This window comes from Anas platyrhynchos, chromosome 2 (genome assembly GCF_047663525.1).
Source record: "Anas platyrhynchos isolate ZD024472 breed Pekin duck chromosome 2, IASCAAS_PekinDuck_T2T, whole genome shotgun sequence".
In the NCBI taxonomy this organism is placed as follows: domain Eukaryota; kingdom Metazoa; phylum Chordata; class Aves; order Anseriformes; family Anatidae; genus Anas; species Anas platyrhynchos.
In genome coordinates, this window is record NC_092588.1 from 15,475,262 (window position 1) to 15,496,272 (window position 21,011).

The window sequence follows — 21,011 nt, forward strand, 5'->3', positions numbered from 1 at the left end:
AACTGGAAGATTGAAATGGCTCCTTGACTGAAAAACACTTTTATTTTGCTGCAGCTGCTAATTTAAGTTTTAACAAGCACGCCTAGTTAAAATCCTTTTTCCCAAGGAAAGAAGAAGCCATGACTTTGAAAACTGTAAGGCAGACACCCCATGGCAGCAGTTTGTCCTCCAGAGTGCTCAGCACCCTTCAGCTCCAGCAGTTGTCAGTGGGAATTGCTATGTGATGCACTCTTTGGAAAATCAAGAGACGAATTTAAACATTTGAATCTCAACTTGTTTGTCTAAAATTAGCCTATTCTGTTCAAAACACTCAAACAATGTATTTTTAAGCCTTCAGTCTACCGCATTATAGAGCACTCTGAGGATGTTGTATAGTCAAAGCAGAGAACAAAATCCCCACAACTGCCAACTTCTTTCCCTTTCCCTTACCCTGCTCTCCCACTCCCTTTTAAATTTGATTTTTGTTTATTTTCTACGTATACTGCTGCTCTTCTTTCCCACTGTGCATCGTTTTTGAAGTCACAGAAATTAGTTTGGTTTTTGGTACATGCTCTGTAATGGCAGACACCTCGCTTTGCTATGCCTCAGTTTTCATAGTTTTTAATAAACCAAACTAAAACAAATAAAAAAGACTGCTAGGGCATTATTCTTTCTATTTATATTATTATCAGGTATTTGTTTTTTCCTTTTTATTAACAAAAGTTTTGCATATACCTGATTTGTATTTCCTTTCCCTTTTTGCATTTTAAGAAATAAGGGTACAGATTAGTTCAGATTTTTAAAAGAACTTAAAAATAGTGATGTAAAATAGTTGTGTTGGGGAGTTATGTGACATACATAGAAAAATACTGGTGTGGAGGCTGCTCACAGCCTAGCTGGTCTTCTCTGTGGCTTCAACAGAGTTTGTCCCAATAAAACTGTTAGGCCACACCATTATATATTTCTGATTTATATAAAATTATATACACAAATATATATATATATATGTAAACTGGCATTTTATATAATAAGTGGCTGAACGGATTGTAATGATAAACATGGTCATAAGCAGTAATGTGGTCGCAGGAAGTGTTTTGCCATACACATATTTAAGTTTACCGTACATAATCTGTGAGTATTGGAGATAGCTCTTACTTATTTGAGTTCGTGTATTTTTTTTGTCTGCTTTCTTCATTATGTTCTTTTTTAAGACATAGACATGAACAGCATGTTTAATTAATTTGCTTTTATTTGGTTTCCTTTCGGCTCTTTGTCTACAATTTGCCGGTGTCAGTTAGTTTATTTTTTTTTCTATGTCTTAATATTATTCCTTTGCAGCCATGTATTTGCAACAATGTTAGAATTTGCAAAACTCGTTCATTTCAACTTTTCTTTCTACAGATATATATATTAACGTTTAACTCTCATTCAGTATTTCCTTGACACGATTATTTGAGACCTGTTCAGTTAAATTTGAATTTAATGAATCACATTGCACTTGAGTTTACTTGTATTTAAACTTCACTAAAAGGTGCTTACTCAAATAAATCCCCGGAAGGTTTGTTGGCCTACATTTTCTAATTCTGTTACCGCTCATTTTCCATTATTCCTCTGAGGAATCAGGTATTCTGTGTGTTCATTGTGAAATTTATTTATTTTTTCTTAAAACTGTCTGCTGTTCTGATGAGCTAAAAGATGCAACACATGTAATTTAGATAAAAATCATATTGACTATTAAGGGAAATTTTGCATGTCAGATCACTCAGTCTAGATATTATTTTTCTTCTTGCTTGAGAATAATTTATTTTTATTTGTTCATTTTTTTCTTAAAGCTGAATGAGGCTTCTTGCAGACCTTTACTGCCAGACTTTTTGTAAAAATGAGGCAGAACAACACATTTTCTCGTTTTTGCACAATTTTTTTTTTTTCATAAAAATCCTTACTGTCAAAAAAGACCGACAGTAGCATTTGATCAGTGCTAATGCTAATTACAAACACTGTACTTGAAAGATGGCCTAAAACTCTTTAAGAAATAGGTAGGCTGGTGAATGTTATTCATTAAACGACAGCAAAATATAAAAAGCAAATAGACTCACAAATGAAATACGAGCTTTGGCAGTGGAGCAGAATCATTTTTTTCTAATAAACAGAGATTATTTTTGCAAATGCACATGACGGCAGCTTTGTAGGGCTGTTCAGCAGAATTACATGAAATTTCTCACCTCTTAAATGTCAGTGGAGTGAGATGGTAAAGGCAGGGGGGTACCAGTGGAGCTGCAGCCTGCATGCGCCCAGCACCGTGGCTGTGCTCTGGGGACGGGGGCATTGGGGCTGTCCCAGAGTGCCCCCAACACCAGCAGGCAGCAGAAGCTGGAGAAAGGTCTGAGACATTCTGGTTGTGGGAACGTGGAGCTTTTGGGCTGTTCCCTGGATTATCTAACTGAGGGCAAACGTGTAAACCGAGGCCCAGGAGCTCCTGCTTTGCGGCAGAGCTGGGGCCTTCACTTGGCGAACAGCAGCAGCAGCTGCAAAGACCTTTTCCATCCTCCTGACACCTTAATTCGCTGCTCTGAACTTGTTTGCTCTTGCCAGTGGCTTTTGCTTGCATTTCATTTCAGTCTTGCTCTCCGCTCTGCCCGTTCTCCTCCCCTTCCTGCCTTTCCACTGAGTTTTCTTGCTTGCTTTTTGCTCCCTTTGCTTCTTCTGAATATTTTCCTCTCCTCGCAAGACCAAGTGCAGCACCCATCCCCAAAGTAAACTTTCTTATGAGCCTGTTTCTTCACAAGAAATGTTAGCAATTATTATATTCTTAATGAAATTCAAAGCATGCAAAAAAAATGAAAGTGATATGACAGCTGTACCTTCATCCAGAATATTTTCTATGCCCTAGAGCATAGGAATGTCTTCAGGTAATTTTAAAAAAATTACTTGTTTTGTAAAGGATGGTATTTTGTAATACTTCAGACTAGTTAGAAGTATGTCAACAAGACTTAATTAACAACTCGCTAGTGTCAAGAGTATCACAGCCTATTAGAAATCTCACATAAATAACATTAAATCTATCAAAAAAAAAGACATCTAATCTCTCCACCTTCAGGTTTTGCAAAGAAAAATTCTTATGTTCTATTGCAACCCAATTCAGGTATATTTCAGTAGAAATAAATGATAGGATTTTATTAAGTTGTCAAAACCTAACAGGGCAGCAACAATTTGGCCAGAATTCCGTGACATTTAATTTTGGGATTGGGCCATAACTGTTTTAATGTCCATGAATAATCAAGTCTTTGATTTATTTAGTAGTGAAAATAATAATGCTAAGTGACATCAGTGGATGGTGTAACATTGCCTTTCCATTGTCACATGGGAAGTATGCCAGTTTATGGCTTGAACCTGCTTTTAGTTTGTTTGAGTGATATAGGCGCAAAGTCATAATGGGCAGAATGCTATTTCCATCTTTATTTACCTAATTTTCTTCCATATTTAACTTTTCCTCAAACGTCTATCCTCCGACCAATAAGCACAGAAGTGCTTATTCTGTACTTTGCAAACTGGAACTTTGATTTTTTTTTTTCTTTTTTGCCTAGTTTTGGGAAGTTCTGTGCACAAATATAGTTATAGTTGTAACTTAGACCTTTAGGAACCTTGTGTAGATTTAAAATATGGTACAATAAGAAATGAAAGCTTGCCAACTTGTCCTCTTGATTGCTCTCAGGGTGGGGTGAAAAGAATCAGAGGTGAAAACACTTCTTTTTATGCCTTGTTCTGGGGAAGGATAAGAGTTTCCAATTCTAAAAAAGTTCTCTAGGGTTATAATAGTTATTATTTTATTTGAGACTTTGACTTACATTGGACAGCTACAAACTTCAGCTTGCTTTCCTTGAGCTTTTGGATAGAAAAATATAACGGACATGTAAAATATGAAGATTTATAATTACAGCAATGGACACTACTAGAGAAGTATATGTCCTAGAAAAAAAAGCCTGTTGGCTACTGCTACCTGTCTAAATCAGTCTTTTCCACATCACAATTTCTATAGCATTTTAACAGGAAAACTACAGGATGTTTCCATGACTCCCTCTGAATAGATTATAAATCCTTTAAATTAAGAAACCTCTCACGTAAAAAAGGTGATTTCAGCAGGGCCCCAGCCACTCAGTTACAACTGTATCTAATATTCTACATTTGTTTGTGGCCTCACAAGCATGGCAGCACTCCTGTGGTGTTTACTGTTCCTGATCAAAACCATTTAGCCAGCGTGGAAGGGAAAGGAGGGAAAAAAAATAAAATAAAATAAAAGCAAGTTAGGCAGAAAAAGATCAGCTGTTTGGAGGTGTGATGTCTGTAGATGAGAGCCAAGTCAGAAAAGGGGGGTTAGCTATTGAAATAGCCAAGTTAAACAAGAGACACTTAGGGCTAAGTAGTCTCCCAAAGGATTGATAAACTTTAACATGGGGAGGTATGGGGTTGAGCCATTAGCCCCAAATGGTGTCTTGTTTAACTTGGCTTTTAAGATAACTAGCCCCTCTCTAACTTGGACTTCCCTGATGGTATCCCACCTTTACAGGGCTGACCCTCTTTAAAACTTGGCTTTTTGTATTTGTAAAATGGTTTTGATCAGATAGCACTCTCCCTTTTTTTTTTGGTTCAGAAGAGAATTAAGCTTGGTTTAGAGAAGAATTAAGTTGCAAGAGTGAATATATTAGTGTCGCATTGAGAGAGAAGCTGATTTTAATAAAACACAATTGTAGAATGAAAAAAGAGGAACACAGCCAGAGTAGGATTTTAACCCGCAGCTTTCTCTCCTACAAGTAGGTTTTGTTGCCATAAGGCTATATGGAGAATAGCTGACTGTATTTTTTGCGTAACTGAATGAGCCCAACTAGTCCCTTAAAATGAATATAAATACAGAAAATGACAAAAAGAAAACTGATATTGCACAAGGGCTAAAAAGCTCGAATTTGAATGTGTGCTCATGTCTGCACGCTGACACAACTGCAAGAAAATCAGACAATGTAAATAACATATGGTTTGTTTTTTCAACTAAAGGAAAGAAGGAAGACAAGTTGTTTTTTTTTTTTTTTTTGGAAGTTTGGCAAGTTGTCCCTTCTAAACTATCATACTTAAACAGGGACATTTTGTGTATCATTCCAGTTCCACAGATGCATTGAGAGCCAAATCCTGCTCTTACTGAAGTCAATGGGAGTTTAGCCATTGACTTCACCGAGACCAGGATTTGGCCTCAGCAGAATTAATTCCAACAATTGGAGTTGTCAGGGCAGTAACAGATTTCTCATGCAAGTTTTGTCCTGTGTGGATAGTGAAAGGCTCGTTTTCTAGCTTGGCTGAAGATGCTGTTGTGGCTCTTGAACGCACGGGGTGTGGATGTGTGAGCGGATCTGCAGGGAGAAGGTTGCTGCAGCTCTGCGAACGTGTCGAGGAAGGGCAGGGACGGTGCTCGGCTCGGCCTGGCGCGGCGGGGCCTGATTCCGACGGAGGGCTTGGACCACTTCTGTGCATTAAATGATTATTCATAATGTTATATAGCTCATAAAAAGTGCTCTGTTCCTCTGATAGATAAAGTGGTAACATGTTGTTCCAATGTAGCAACATATGCTTTACATAATTTGGTAATACAGCACTTTATATAGGCTTCGCGAATGAAAACAGGAAGGCGCGTTATTCCATACTGCTCCAGGTCTTACCCAATCACTCCTGTGTTTGACAGGAAAATGCAGCTTGTATTGACACAGCCAACTATGCTGCTTTTGCTTTAGAGCAGCATCTAAGGTCATGTTGAAATGTCCACAGAGGACAAATAGTATTGTTTGTTGTGTGCAACCTGCCATCCTTTGGTGTGTTCTTATCCCGTAAGTTAAGCAGAGTTCCACTTAAAATGATCTCTGTCAACAGAAGTAACTAAAAATGGTGGAAAGCAAAGAAATTTTTCAACATTTGAACTTTCTAGAGTATATTTATGTGAATACTGGGTTTTATTTGTTTGTTTTTTATACAAAGAAAACTTTCCCCTTCTAACTATTCGATTTTGGTTGGAAAAAAAAAATATTACTTCAGTGTTTCTACCACAATGGAAAGTGGAGAGTGTACTGCAGCAAACAGGAAAGGAAACAACACAAATCCCAGTGAAAATTATATGAAGTTTAGAATAATGCAGTGGAGTATGAATGAACAATAGGAGGTCATTGCAATGCGTGGGGGTGAAAAGCAGCAGGATTTTTCCCCTATTGTGTCAGACAACAAAGCAAACCTGCTTGCTTTATTGGAGGGACTCGTACTGTACGTTGAATTTATTTTCTTTCTTCTTGGGTGGGTAAAGCCAGTGAGAGCGGGAGGGCTGAGGGGAGACTGGCATTAACGCACTTCTCGTTTCCTTCCAGGAGAGTACACAACTGCTACAAATGCCGTCAGTGCAGCTTCACAGCTGTTGACACTCAGTCACTACTAGAGCACTTCAACACTGTGCACTGTCAGGAGGTGGACGTCACTACAGCCAATGGGGAGGACAGTCACGGCGTTTCGTCTATCAAGGAGGAGCCAAAAATTGACCTCAAGGTCTACAGTCTGATTAATCCAGACCCCAAAATGGGGGAGCCCATATCTGACAGCATAGTCAAGAGGGAAAAGATAGAAGATAAGGAAGTGCTTAAGGAGAAGGGTTGGACTGACAGTCCCGCTGATGATCTTCGTAACGTGACCTGGAGAGGAACAGACATGCTGAGGGGGAGCCCGTCCTACACACAGACCAGTTTAGGCTTGTTGACCCCCGTGTCTGTTGGCCAAGAGCAGCCAAAGCCTTTAAGGGATAGTCCGAACGTAGAAGCTGCCCATCTTGCGCGGCCCATTTACGGCTTGGCGGTGGAGAGCAAGGGCTTCCTGCAGGGCGTGCCAGCCGGAGCGGCGGAGAAGGCCGGGCAGCTCACCCAGCCCTACCCTGGATCCGGGGACGGCAAGGCAAAGGATGAATCCCAGTCCTTGTTACGGGTAGGAAGCTCTCTCTCTCTCTTTTCTTTTCTTTTTTTTTTTTTTCTGATTACATGTATGCTATGTTTAATTAGGCATGCGAAAGATTTCTTCATTTCCAGAGAGAATGCATGGGAAAACAAAAATAAAAATCAGGGGAAGACTGAAAGATTCAAACTTGTAGACTGAAACTGACAGGTAAATGTTCCAAAGTGTTTGCATAAAACAGTGCATATATTTGATGCAGTATTAGTAAGCAAGTGAATCTGCTTTTGCTATTTAGCTCTGATTGAATTTTGTTTAATCATTCCTGCTAATTGTGCAGGTTGATGATGCATTTGAAGAACGAGGGTTTAGAACCCCAGAAGGCTGCACATCTGTTACACTGAAACAACTAATCACCTCTTAAATTTTGAGGTGGTGTGACAGTTCACACTTAAGCAAGATTTCACATTATTAAATATATAAGAATATGAAACCTGAGTTAAATGTTAATAAAAAATAACCTCTTTTTTTTTGTAAAACAGCATAATTACATATCAATGTTGACACTTGTCTGGTTGCCTTGGAAGCAAATAAAAGAGAGAAAAGGAAGGAGCTTGTGTGATAAAGAAGGGGAGAATATTCATTACACCAAATAATTTCTATTCTGTCTTTCTAAAAAAATATGTAATAGTAAAAAAATGTAGACATAAGGAACTTCCTAACTTATGCTTTTTCCACTGTTGGTAAACTTGAAGTTAGAAGAGTTCTCAAATTCTGAGGAGCTGAACACAGGGACAAATAAGAGCCTTCCTCCTGGTGTCATCACTGAATTTTTTCAGGGGCTGCTCCATATTTGAACTTTTAGGAACTTGCAGGTGAACTTCACTAGAATGGAAGTGGTGATCATCTCTTGTTCTGCATTGTCTTTTATAAGAACATTTATAACCATAGCTTCCATTACTGTAAGAGGGAACAACATGACAGAAGAAGACCAAAGGCAAGATAAATGTTTTATTCCATGGTCTGCTAAGTTTATACATGTATATATCTGTCTCCATATACATATATATACATATACATATATAAATCTTGAAAGCTCTTTTAAGATGAAGTCAGTAGTCTTAAAAATATTACAGTTATTCTAATTATAAAATAATGTGTCTGTCACTTAAAGTCTGCAAGCAATTTAGGGGGACCACAGTCTTTTGTGCCTTGCAGGTCGTGAATAGCTACTGATGTCAGATGTTAAGTGTATGAGAAGCAGTCACAGGATGACAGGTTCCCGGTTGGGCCTGGGTGTGTGCTCATTGTGAATGGCAGGTTTATATTTCTCCTCCATTTAGAAATATGTCTAAATATATATATATATATCTGACTAGCAGTGGAATTCATGCTGTACATATGACACTAGTTATATATTGGCCAGAGGAGCCGTTTATATTTTGGATTTATCCAGAGTACAAATAATTTTCATTTATTTTTTGACTTCTTAATACTATTATCCAAAGAGACCTGGTAATATGTGGAATCAGCTCTGTAAACGTCTAAATTTGTTTGGTAACTAGAGCTTAAAATCTGAGATAGTAGAATAAGACCATTATATTATGATTTTAAGGCAATACTAAATGAAAAAATGAAAACTGTGCACTGGCTGCTTCTTATGCCATCCTTTAAAATAAGTTCAATCTTTATACAAAGATAATAGTATATTTGTTATTATTTTTTATCACTTTGGAAATGTTTTGATCACTTCCAGATTTTCAAAAAATATAAGGTACCAATAACATGCATGGTTTTCTGAAAAAAAAAAAAAAAGTTTTTTTTTTTTTTGTGTGTGTATTAACAGGGTATATAAATTAATTTCTTGCATTTTAAAATTATGTGAACAACCCAACTTTTTTTTTATATGGTTTGTAAAAGGATTTAATACTGGATTAGGTCTATACTGACTGGTGAAATCATGCTGACACCTTTCAAAGAACAATTACTTTTGTATACATTTTTACCTTCATTGCCTTTGGACTCTGATGTGCTAAGTACCTGGTTGTCTCTGGTTGTCTGTTTTTTTTTTTTTTTTTTTTTTTTTTTTTTTTTTTTTTGTTGTTGTTGTTGTTGTTGTTGTTGTTGTTCCCTTCTCTTTTAGTTATAATAATTTCATTTTCACTTTTCTTTGGAAATTGGGCAAGTTGCCTTTGTCAGTTTGAATTATTTAAGAAACGAGTGGGGAAGTTAACTTTCTACTTCTGAGGAACAGAGTCCCTAATGATATATTTCATCACTATTAATGGGTAGAGGAAAACAGTGAGAATTCAAGCTGCTTGAAGATAAGGGGGGGGGGAGCTGGAGGACAGGAGATGGGGGAAGATGGAGTGGGATTCTGTGAGTGATATTAATTCTTCCAGTGAGATGGATGGTCCCTGTTCCCCTGGATCTGTGAAAAAAGATCTCATGGAAACCTTTATTTTATTTTATTTTTGATGTAGTTTTCTATGGACAGAGCTATAGGATGAAGTACTGGGGCCACTAAGCAAGAAGAAAAGGTGATGGTCAGCTTGACCAGTGGGAGCTTTGTGTTGGGTGTTATGAATACCTGGAAGCTCACTCAGTCTGGGCAGAGTTAGAAATTGTTCAGAAAAAACCTTCTCCATTTTGGGAAAAGTTAATTTTGGTAATCCTGAAAATAAAAAATCATACTGTTACCAATTCTCACATGATTATCCACTTTTGGGGAAATGTGTTTTTCTAATGTGAAATAGTTGGCAGAAATAGTTAATGTTACTCAAAAATCTGGGGCTTTGTAAAAACAAGGGGTTAAATCAGTACATACTTGTGGTATCATATAATGAATTCTCATGCAAAATACTGTATCCCAGGACGACTGGTGACTAGGAAACAAAACCTATAATAAAATCGCTGTAGACACCTTCATTTTGTGTTTTTTCAAAGATCGGCACAGAGGAAGCCAAAAATTTGGGATTACTCAGTGAATAAACACTGTGAGAAATGGACTGAAAAAATCTAACACATCCCTTTGGTTGTGCTGGCTATTCAGTATTTATAGAGTGGTTCTGTTTATTAAGAATGATTTGTAATGATTCAACAGTAGCAGTAATACCATGTGCTTTTCATTTTTTAGTTTGCTCATGATGACTGGGGGAAGGGAGAGGGAAGATAATGTTTTTCACATTTTTTTCATATAGATAGAGAGTTCAATGTTGCAAGGCAGTTTTCTAGATACTGAGTTTATGATTGGAGTTACTAGCAATTTAACAAAATATCAAGGACAATACAGATCAACAGGGGAAAGGGTGAAAATCTACAGTTGCCCCCATAGTTCTCTAATGATAATTGTAAACTTTTGTAATTAAGTGTTTCTCAGCTTTGGGTGTTCTGTAAGCTGTTTATGTGCTGCTTTCTCGCATTCCTTCAATGCATGATGGTCGTGTTCCCTCCCCAGGCTCCGTCCTACAGTAGATTATTCATGGGAGTCATTAGGGTAGGATTTATTTTCTTTTTAGTGGCTTGTGACCTTTGAGGAGCTGGAGATAGTGCGGTGGCAATAGCTTGAGCTCTGCATGTGTGCAAGCACACATATGCAGGGGACGCACCTTTTTCCCTGAGAGAGCTTCCAGGCTGTGTGTGTGTAACAGAATCTTTCTCAGGGGCTTGGTACACTTCTGTGAGTAGCTTTAATTTATTTTTCTTATTAAAATGTTTCCAGCAGCTGTACTTACAGCGAATATGTATGTTTTGCAAATGGGAATTACAAAAAATGTACCTCAGCGTGGTACAATGTAGACATTATTTCTGCTCTTCCTTAGAGTAGCTGATTTTTTAGTTTAAAGATTTGTTGATACTGGAAAGTCTATTGAGATGCAAAAATGTTCCTTTTTTGGGTAGCACATTGGCAGCCAGCAGACTCCGGGCCAGGCAGATTGTTTAATGCTTTGACAACGCTGATCTTGGACAGCAGGAACTTTTTGCTAAACTGATTTTAAATGAAGTGGCCTGTTTTGTTATGTGTGGACACTGCCGTACAAAGTTTTCCACAAAGCGGGGAATTGCAGCCTGTGCCTTCAGATCTACATACAGACCTAGTTAGCCCCCCTGAAGGTACTGGTAAATACTGCTTCCTTGCATCGTAGTGTAGCTGATGCAGATGCAGAATAGCAGTGTGCCCTGCAGGGCTGCGTATGCCTGAAAGCACAGGGAGATGCCTATGTATTATTAATTATAATTCATGCAACGGGTGGATTTGTGTACCGTCAGAGGGAGAGAGAGAGAGAGATCATCAAATTATTGCAAAGGTACTGGTGGTTGTTGTCAAAGGGAGATGGCAGGCTGTAACATTAAATATCCAGCTGAAGTTATGGTAACATTTGCTGTGAGTTTTTTGTACAGGAATAAGGGATAAAAGCAGCTCTGCTATTAAATCGAGATTATTTTGCACCACGATGATTAAACTCCTCACGGGAAATGACAGTTTTTCAAGAAAGTTTCCATTTACTTTAAGGAGAGTTCTTTTTGTCTGTGATATTTACACTCCTGATATTTCTTGCAGTGTTCAGTCAAGAAGTTGTTACATGGCTTTAAATTCAGAGAGAGGAAGTCAGAAAAATATATTTGGCCTCCCCATTTTGCTTTCTTCTCTGTGGCCAGTTGTGGCTCATTCTAAAACAAGCACTACGTATGCAAGTATCAGTAAATTTATGTATGATTGATTCATTTAATATCAGTGTAGTAGATGCAATCCTTAGTAGCAAAACACTATTTCTCTTGTTGTAAAGCATTCTCCTGCTCTCTGGAGCTGGATGCCAGATTCCTGCAAAGCGGTGCAAATGCCAAACTGGCCTTTGTGATTTCCAAAATACTACTCCTGTGCATATAAACATGAAATTCTTGGCCAGAATGGCAACATACCTTTGAGGTAAAAACTGCCTCTCAGGTGTTGGTAGAAGTCTTGCTGCTGCCTGCAATGCAAAGCATGCTCTTGGGGCAGGTTGTGTTTTAAGTGTGATTTTTTGGTGTCCCACATCCAGCCACCTTCTGATAGCATCTCAATGGTATATCTACAGAATTAAATTTAACAGATACAGTTACATCATATATCTTTTATTTAAGTTGTTGGAGATCTTGGACTCAGCAGCTCATCCTTCAGCCACGTTGGGGAGGAAAAAAAAAAGCAGCCCTTTAAAGAAGAAACATCTGAAATAGTTTCCCTGTAGCTGCATCTCATTTTTTTCCCATTTCCTCTGACTCTGTTAGAGATCTTTCAGGAAGTATTTATAGTCAAGGCCATTCATTGCCATACGGGTCCTCTAATTAGCTGAGGGGAACTCAGCAGGCACTGTGTCTTACTAACGCACACAGCTCTGTCAGGTCACAGAGCTGCCAAACGCTCTCTCTTTTTTTTTTTTTGAAGCACCTGTTTCCACAAGTCTCTGCTCGGGGAGGTGGTGGGCTGCTTTTTAAATATAACTACATCCTGGAAAAGGGCAAGAATCATCCTGCAAGGAAAGTGAGAAAATAAAGATAGGACGCAAAAGAGAAACGGTTTTGAGGCATTGGGTTTCCTGCGCAAAAACCGAGCCGGGTGAAATCCCGCGCTGGGGAGCGGGCCGCGAACGGAGCTAAAATAGCTCGCCGAAGGTTTGAAGCCGTTGAGAAACAAACATGTACTTGGCTGCTTTTAGCAACTACTGGAACCAAACCCACAAGAAATTGAATGTTTTGCATTACTCATCATGACAGAGTGATCAGATCGGACTAGAAAGTAACTTTTAGAAAAATGTTAACCTGCCCAATTCAAGGCATGTTTCTGGTTTTTGTGTGGGGTGTGCCTGTCATGTGGAGAGACAGCCCCACCTCGCGCGTGTTTACCCACCCGACGGTGCATATTTTTTATTTATTTTTCTTTTCTTCTGCAAAATGTGGTTGAGGAGAGCTTTAAATGATAAAATCATTATTTGGGTGGGGCACGGTAATAATGCAAAAGGGCAGCAGCTACGTCAAAATCCTTGCTGGAGAGGTGAATCAGTCGGGGAACAAAGAGCTGCGAGGGCTGGGACAGGCCCCCGGGCCACTGCGTCAGCAGCAACAGCCTTACTGAAGTTGCTGTGATCAATAACGATGATTCAAGCAGGGAGAACCGAGATAATTCTTGATTTAAAACAAGCTCCTTGGTTGGGATGGGAGAGACAAGAAGAAGAGGGTGCCCCCTCGTATTGAACTGACCAGCCAAAGCATCTGTCAGTCAGTGCTAGGTGCAGTTAACTTGTTTACACATTACCCTTGTTAGGTGGGATGGGAGGACTTGTCTTTTGCCCTCTCAGGTCTGATGTGTGGTACCTGGGTCACTGGAATACCACTTTGCTCTCGTGCATGAAGCTGGCCTTGAGCACCCCCAGGCACTGGGGCAGCCGCTTCTTGCCATGGTGCAGCTGCAGTGACCGAACCCTGTGTATGGTGGGCACCTGCCTCCATCCCCCAGGAGCAGATAATTTTATTTTTTAATCAGTCGTCAAATACACTGCTGAATTTTATTATTATTTTTTGCAACGTGGATGTGACTAGGTTGTACTTTTAAAAGAAGCAGGGTCATGGTGTGGAGCGCAGCTGTGGGCCTTGCATGTGCACATGCTGGAGCAAATAACGCCGTGCAGCCTAAACAGTTCAGAGAGCTGGCTATGGGAAGCACCATTTAAGCTTGGAAGTAAGTAAACAGAGCTTCTGATGTGCTGAATGATTTCAATAATTAGCTGAGCTTTTCCAGAGTGTCAGGGGCAAAAATAGTTACCAAAGTTTTGAAAAGTGCAACTATAACAATTAGACAGTTCTGCTCTTATTCTCTATCACTAATAGTACTTTGCATTAGATTGTATACCTGAAGTGGAAACTCAAATGGTATTTAAAAAACGAAGATAAATTTTGCCAAACTGGATCCAATAGGAAACACACACTCATGTCCAAGGGCAGAACTTGCTGCTAACTTGTAGATTTTCAATGGAAAATTAAATTTCATAGATGAATGCCGGCAAGGATTGTACATAATTCTATTTTTGCCTGAAGTACTGTGGTGCTGAACAATGAAAATCTATGTGAGGATACCTTTAACATCTGGAAGTGCAGAGTGGCTTTCTGTGTTGAATTTCAGAAAACTCTGTACATGTACTTTGGTAATTAAAAGACACAATAAATAGATTCTTTCAGAAAAGGAATATTATGATAGACAGCAAATAAATGTTTAATTTATTGGACTAAGAAAGGATCATTGTAATTATAATTGATTTGAAGGAATCCAGATGCTATCCACATCTGAACAAATTCAAAATGGCGAAGATTTAAAGACAGATTTGTGAATAAACAGTGCACACACATGTTCTGGGATTTTTCCATGGAGCTATCTAGGGGTTAATACACCCAATTAAAAATGGCAACCATGGAAAATAGTTCTGTTATATGAACAGATGTGTGCTGAAACAAATATACATATGAGATATGCAAAAGGGTTTATGGAACTTCTTTTGTTACCTTAGCACTCCTCAGAGTCTGCATGTGGCCACCTTGCAAGTAGTCTTAATTTTAAGATCTCTAATGCAGCACAATTGATTTAGTGAACAATTTCCTGCCTAATAGAATTTATTTACTTATTGCACCAAGTTCTGTTTTTAAAATGATGCTTTATAATGGCTAAATGGTTCTGTTGATGTTTTTCTAAGCATTCTTCTAAGTAGCATTATGTATATTTTACGAAATCTTATGATCGTTGTTGTAGCAATAAAATAATATATGCATGCAATAGGAATCTGTAAATATACATATTCTGTACCATGCTACATTGTTTACTTGGAGTTCAGATAGAATATTATTTATGCAAAGACAAGAGAAGGAATAAGGATGATTTCTCTTTTTTCAGTGTAGGTTTCTGAAGCAAATGGCACAGTGGCAGCACAGGCTGCACAGTGCTTTGCACAAAGCAGGGAGCTTCCTAATCGACTTTGCAATCGTTGTTTGGTTTGTGTTTCCCTGTGCTGCCTGAGATTTGCAAATAAAATTATTTTATTATCATATATAATATGTAATTTTATATGTGATATTGTATCATATTATTGAAGCCCATATGTTGCCTAAGTCTTGGACAGCATTTACAGCTGCAGCAAGTGTGCCTTTCCAGTGAAGAGGGAAGAACAGTTCCTGCTCAGATTGCTGATCAAGTGCTTGGGAGTTGCTACTTGTTGTGTTTGCTGTAATACAGCTGGTGAATCATATTTGTCCTAGTTAGATGGTTAATCCCTTCTGATTTCTTAGCTTATCTAGGCCTTATACTCCTGATTCTGTCTGTGAAATGGGAGTAAGGGCAGTTCCTTGCCTCAGAAGGTGAGAGTGAGGAGGTGCTTTAAAATCCTTATTGTGCAGTGCTACGAAGAGCCCTCCCATAAGCATCCTGAGTCAATATTGCCAATTATCTTCTCTGGGCACGATGATGTAACTTATTGCAAAAATACTGGCAAAAGAGAAAAACTTAGGAAACATCATCATTTTAACTTTGTTAAAATTTCTCTTCTCCCCTTTAACCTGATTAGAAAAAAAAAAAAAAGAGAAAGCAGGAACTTTTTTAGAGTGAGGCATTTGTGTTTCTTGTTTGACTTTGACCTCATTTTGGTTTACATGCCTCTGATGTGTAGAGTGGCAAACTACACATTTTCACTTATGGGAAGAAGCCTTTAACGATGGCTTAAACTGCAGTCTTTAATCATGTCAGTTGCCTCCAGCACTTGCTGAGAGTAAAATTCCACCCTCTCCATTTTCAGATGGGTTGTACTATTGGCTGTTTCTCCTTGCAAGACCGTCTGTGATTTGAAAATTGTGTTTAAATAAAAAAAGCAAGAAAAAAAAGAGAAATAATCAGAACATTTGTCAAGGAATTTGTTATGAATGGGAATGAAGAGCAATGCAAACAACCTTGGAATGAGTTTTAATTCACATGTTATTCTGGGAGCCTGCAATTTCTGGTGAGAAAATGGCATATTTTAGGTCTATTTCCTCCAGTTTCTGGCATGGAGCAATGCCTGTTTTGTTCAGTCAGATGTTCAAATGGGAATTTTGAATGCTTAGAACTAATTTTAGTAGGTGGGGGGCAAATTTATTATGATGCTACAAATAGAGTTTGATCACAGCTGCTCATTACAATTATAAAAATCGGCTGTGAATCACTTAAACTATATTTACTGGTTGGGGAAAAAAAATAGAAGGAACTCATCTGTAGAAAGCTCTGTCTTGTTTCCCTTAAAGTTTTGACTATCATCTTGTATACAGCCAGTATTTTTGAGTTTTATTTGATCATGCTGCCAAAGCATTTTCCTGCCGCTCTGCCCCCATCCCCCGGCAGTGATACGGTGCTCAAATGACTCCCATTCTTTCATGAAGAAATTGTATCTTTTTGTGTTAGGGTGAATTTCTGAGCTTGTTCTGAAATTACAGTAAATCACATACAGACCTCTTCAGACTTATTAAAAGAAATGTTAGGAACTTCACTGGAAGTTGGGCACTTCAAAGCTGTTGCTGCTCCAGTCTGTACATGACTAAAAGGCTGTAAGGCAGACACCGCAAGGTGAAAACTTAAAAATCAAAGCAAAACTTAATACACCGCTATTATCCCCTTTATAAAACGTATGGAGAACGATATCTTTACATATTTATGAGTTCTTTTTCTGATAGTAACTGCTTTAATGTTCATGGTGCTACGTTCTTGAGTTAGAAGAGAAGATACTGACATACACTCCTTATTTCTTCAATGTTTCGTGGCAGCAGCTCTCCCAGGCTAAAATGGAGGTATCCGAGACCTGTGTAAAAGTTCACATTGTGCAGGATACATTCAGTCAGCCTGTTTCTTGAGAAAAGTATTTTCTTCACAATTCAGTTAATGGACTCAGCTATGGTGATCATTTTGGCATTCCTCCCTGCAGCTGATAAAGAAGACAAAAAGCTCTCCATTGGCAGTAGCACAGTACCTGTTAGTATATTACTGAAATTCTTTTATATTTGACTAAGTATGCTAGAAATGTATGTATTTCCTTTTGTTTAAAATTCTTACAACCCATACCTTATGCAGGGTTTGAGGGGTGGGGAGAGTTAATGGAAATCTTGATTAAAATCTTGTTGGCTTCCAGGCTTCTGATTCTTGTAAACAGCTTGGCACCTACATATGCTTTTGTGCGTACGTGTGTATTACTAGTCTGTTTACTGGTTTAAAAATCAGAATGAAATTTAAGAAATGAGATTTATTTTAAAATTAAAAATGTCTTTCCACTGATCCCAGAACCTTCTGCAGTTGTTTAGCCAAATGGTTTATAGCACTAGTATTAATCATTTTTAAAGCAAAGAGTATGTTCCAGCTTTACTGATTTTTCCATTACAGAAAATTATGTTCCTCTTAGCAGAAGTTTTAAATCTGGCTTGATTTTTCAACAGAACCTCTCATGCCTAAAAGACTGTAAACTTAATCAGCACTTAATCAATTTGCCTTTGCCTCCTAATAGCGAACTAAACGGTTGGAGGGTAGAGGTCTTTACAGTAGGCATCCATAATGACTGTCAGAGCGGAATTGATGCAGGGAATTTCACAAAAATTAAGTGGGCAGTTGGTGTCTGCTAAATTTGGTGCCTCAATCTGGGCTGTCTCAGTAGGATATTGTGCTAAGAGACCCTAACACCAGACTCAGCTTCAGTCAAGCCTTGTGACTGACTGCGTATGTCTCAGGAGGGTGAGATTCACCAGGCTTCAGTGCTCCAGGATTGCAAGGTATAAAGTCTAGGATGGACTTTTTCTGAAATGTAGGCTTTCTCTGAGTGAATGACAGCCTGGTGAGAAGGCTTAATCATTGCTGAAGGTATTTGGAGGCTTTCTTGGTGATACTTTCTTAAGAAGTGAAGCAGAAGCCATTTTGGACATCAGTCTCCCACCCAGGTACTTCACAGTTGTGAGGAAAGAAGAATTTTAAAAGCACAAAGTGAGAGATATGTTATCTGTGAGAGTTCTGTAGGTCCTTGGCAAAGAATTTAAATTTTGTAAGGATTAGGAAGCCAGCAGGACCTCAATCCAGCTGTCTGCACTGAACCTAGTACGTAGGTTTTCCAGGCCTCCTTTCCCAAAATATACATCATCTGCATCACAAATGGAGGCTTCCTGATTGGGAGAGATTAAGAAAAATTTTCAAAAATACTTTTTCTCCTAGACATCTGCACTTTGCCATGGTTGGAGATAGGGTGCTGGTCTGAATGGTCCTTGCTCTGACAGGTTCTCTCTTGAATGCCTACTAGCATGCACATAAAGGGCCCTAGTGATCTGATATCCTTCCTACCAAAAATATTCTCATGGCCTTGATTTCTTTCATCAGCACCGCTAAGTAAACCTCAGCGAGGGTAAGGAGACGTGTTGGAGCACAGCAGAAGAGCAATATGGATGAAACTACAAATTGTTAGTCTGTTAAACACAGATTATGTCTTTGGGTACAAATTCCATTAGCGACTGAATGAGTCTGGATGGGTAGTAGCTTGTGGAAGTATTTGTTATGACAAAACCAACTTTTCATTAATAGACAAAGTTATCCTGTTTTCCTCTGTAGTCTGGCCAACATCAAAATGTTTTAAACTAATTTCAGACTTGTAAAACACTGTCTATCAGATACAGACATATGGATTGAACTAGTAATTTGCTTGCCATCTGCTGATAAAGGAAGGAAAGCATCTAAGTAGAAAATGAAGATTTTTTTTTCCCCCCTTTGGAATGTCATATGGTGCCTTTAGTAGTTGTTTGTATTGACATTTTTATTGATTGTTATGTAAAGTGTTACATTGCATTGACCTGCATCTGTTTTCACTCTGATAATTATGATTTTTTTTTTTTTTTGGTTTAAAAAATATCCATAATCATTTGAGCCTATAAATAATGTAGCTAGAAAATAACCCCCTTTGAATCACAGAAAAGTTCTTATTGTATGAAGAATACAAAAAGAATAAGCATATTCTTTTGCTTACTCTTCTCAGCGTATGAAAACTACTAACAGAGTTAATTATAATTGCATTTTCTTTTAGTCAAAATTTCCCTTTTCCTCTTGAGAGATAGGATAGAAGCCACGAAAAACCATACATTCCCAACATAAAAACAAGCAAACAAACAAACAAACCTGCCAAAATGTTTCTGCTTAGGGGAAAACGGATACATGAGCTTTCTGGGCTTTTCCCTGAGTGCCTGTAAAGTCTTCTTCCCTCTCCAGCTTTGAGGGTTCGTGCAGGCCAAGCATTCGTTCCTCATCTCTTTGCTGAAGCTTACCCGTGCTGGCAGCAGCTAAAATCACCACTTCCAGGGGGGATAACAGCGTGGTTGGCCTACAGGGGCTAGAGGCAGGCTGCTTCTCTGTGCAAGTCATGGTAATTAGTCCATAATGGAAGTTTGTTAGTTCTTTTAGCTGATGCTTCTAACGTGCTTGTCCAGTTTCATGAAGCATTTAGACTTTCTCTGATTAAAAGTGACATACCAGGTACAAAATGCAGTAATTTATCTATAGGTATAGTGCTTTCTTAGGTAGTAAAATACATTCTCAATCAGTGCTCAAAAACATGGAGCTTTGCTTAGTTAAATAATCCATAGTAGATTAGACACTCATTTCAGTCCTAGTTCTCCAGTTTTTATTCATATTGACAAGTGTTACATTTTTCACCGATTTCAGCGGTAGTTTGAACAGATAGTGCTAAAAATATTAACGAGCTCTGTTCTTAACCATGAGTTATGTCTTTATAGAATTGCAACTGAATTGTTGATTTTCTTTTAAATAAGACAAGCACATTTTTTCTCACTGAAGTAATTGGATTATTGATTTGTCAGAAGGGTAGGATGCAGTGAATATACCAAAGAATTTCTGCACGTGCTTTAAGTGAAAGTAATATGCAAAATCACTACTTGTCCAATGTATTGTTTCCCCTTTTGTCAATATCTGTTTTCCTAAAAACTGATGTTCCCTTCAAAAAACAAGCAATGCACATACCTATTAACACATGGCTCCTAATTTCTGTGTGATTACCTATGGTTTTGTTTGAAAAAACTAAACAGGTCTGTAAATAACAAGTTTTCCAAAATGTACAGTTAATTACCATTTTACATTTGGAATTTACACTATGCAGAAACCTATTGCAACAGTAGCAGCATTTTAACAGATGGACATTTGTTGTAGATGTACTGATAGGAACTGATAACTGTGACAGCAAGAAGTCTGCAAAAGTGAAGTGGAAAATTCAGATAGTACTGAGGAAGTAGGACCTTAGGTAAATTAAATGCTCCTGTGATGCCTTATGGAAGATGTTAGTTACAAGTACTACTACTAGTTGTACTACTGCCATTGTTACTTGGTTTGCCATACGCTTTCCCTCTGCTTTTTATGGCTTAAGCTGCATCCCATATACTTGGTCTGTTTCTTTGCCATGTTCCAGCACAGTAAGTCTGGATCTACACTGCATCTGATAGTCCTATTGTTTTTGTTTTGTTTTTATTTCATTGAAAACAGCAGGACCCTATGTTTCATATTGGTAAATGCTATTTTTTACTGTGTACACTGAGAAGTATAAGTCCAGATTATTTTTATTCTTTTAAAGTTCTTTTAAAGTTTTTTTTTTTTTAATTGGATATATCATAGTAAATGGTATCTGACAATTCCCATGTTCATTATTCTTTGAAACATATATTGCAATTGGTAAAAAAAAATAGATATTTACATATGTTTGAGTATGTTAACTGCAGCAACAGGGTCATGTTACACTTAAGAGAAAAATACTTCAAAATAATCAGGAGGATATCAGCTATTTAGTCTGACTTTGCCTACCAGAAGCAGGTAAATGTAACGTTGATGGGCATATTCACCTCAGGGTATTAAACAGCTGTTTACATATTTTTAAGGTTAATACGTAACTCGGTAAACTGCCTAGGAAGGAGATAAGTGTCTGATCAGTAGGGTAGGAGCAGTCAAGATCCCTTGTCTTAGACAAGCTGTATGATTTGGGATGAATTCAAATTTCTTT

At 38.1% G+C, this 21,011-nt stretch overlaps 1 protein-coding gene across 12 annotated transcripts in view; it reads left to right on the top strand.

The window, feature by feature from the left end:
- Window positions 1-21,011, top strand: part of TRPS1 (transcriptional repressor GATA binding 1) — a 239,541-nt gene that overhangs the window by 82,566 nt on the left and 135,964 nt on the right. For all 12 annotated transcript variants that reach the window (XM_072034373.1, XM_038174272.2, XM_072034379.1 and 9 more), the window contains one exon: window positions 6,375-6,978. In XM_072034373.1, the coding sequence (XP_071890474.1) occupies window positions 6,375-6,978 (604 nt within the window). The remainder of the gene's footprint in view (window positions 1-6,374; window positions 6,979-21,011) is intronic.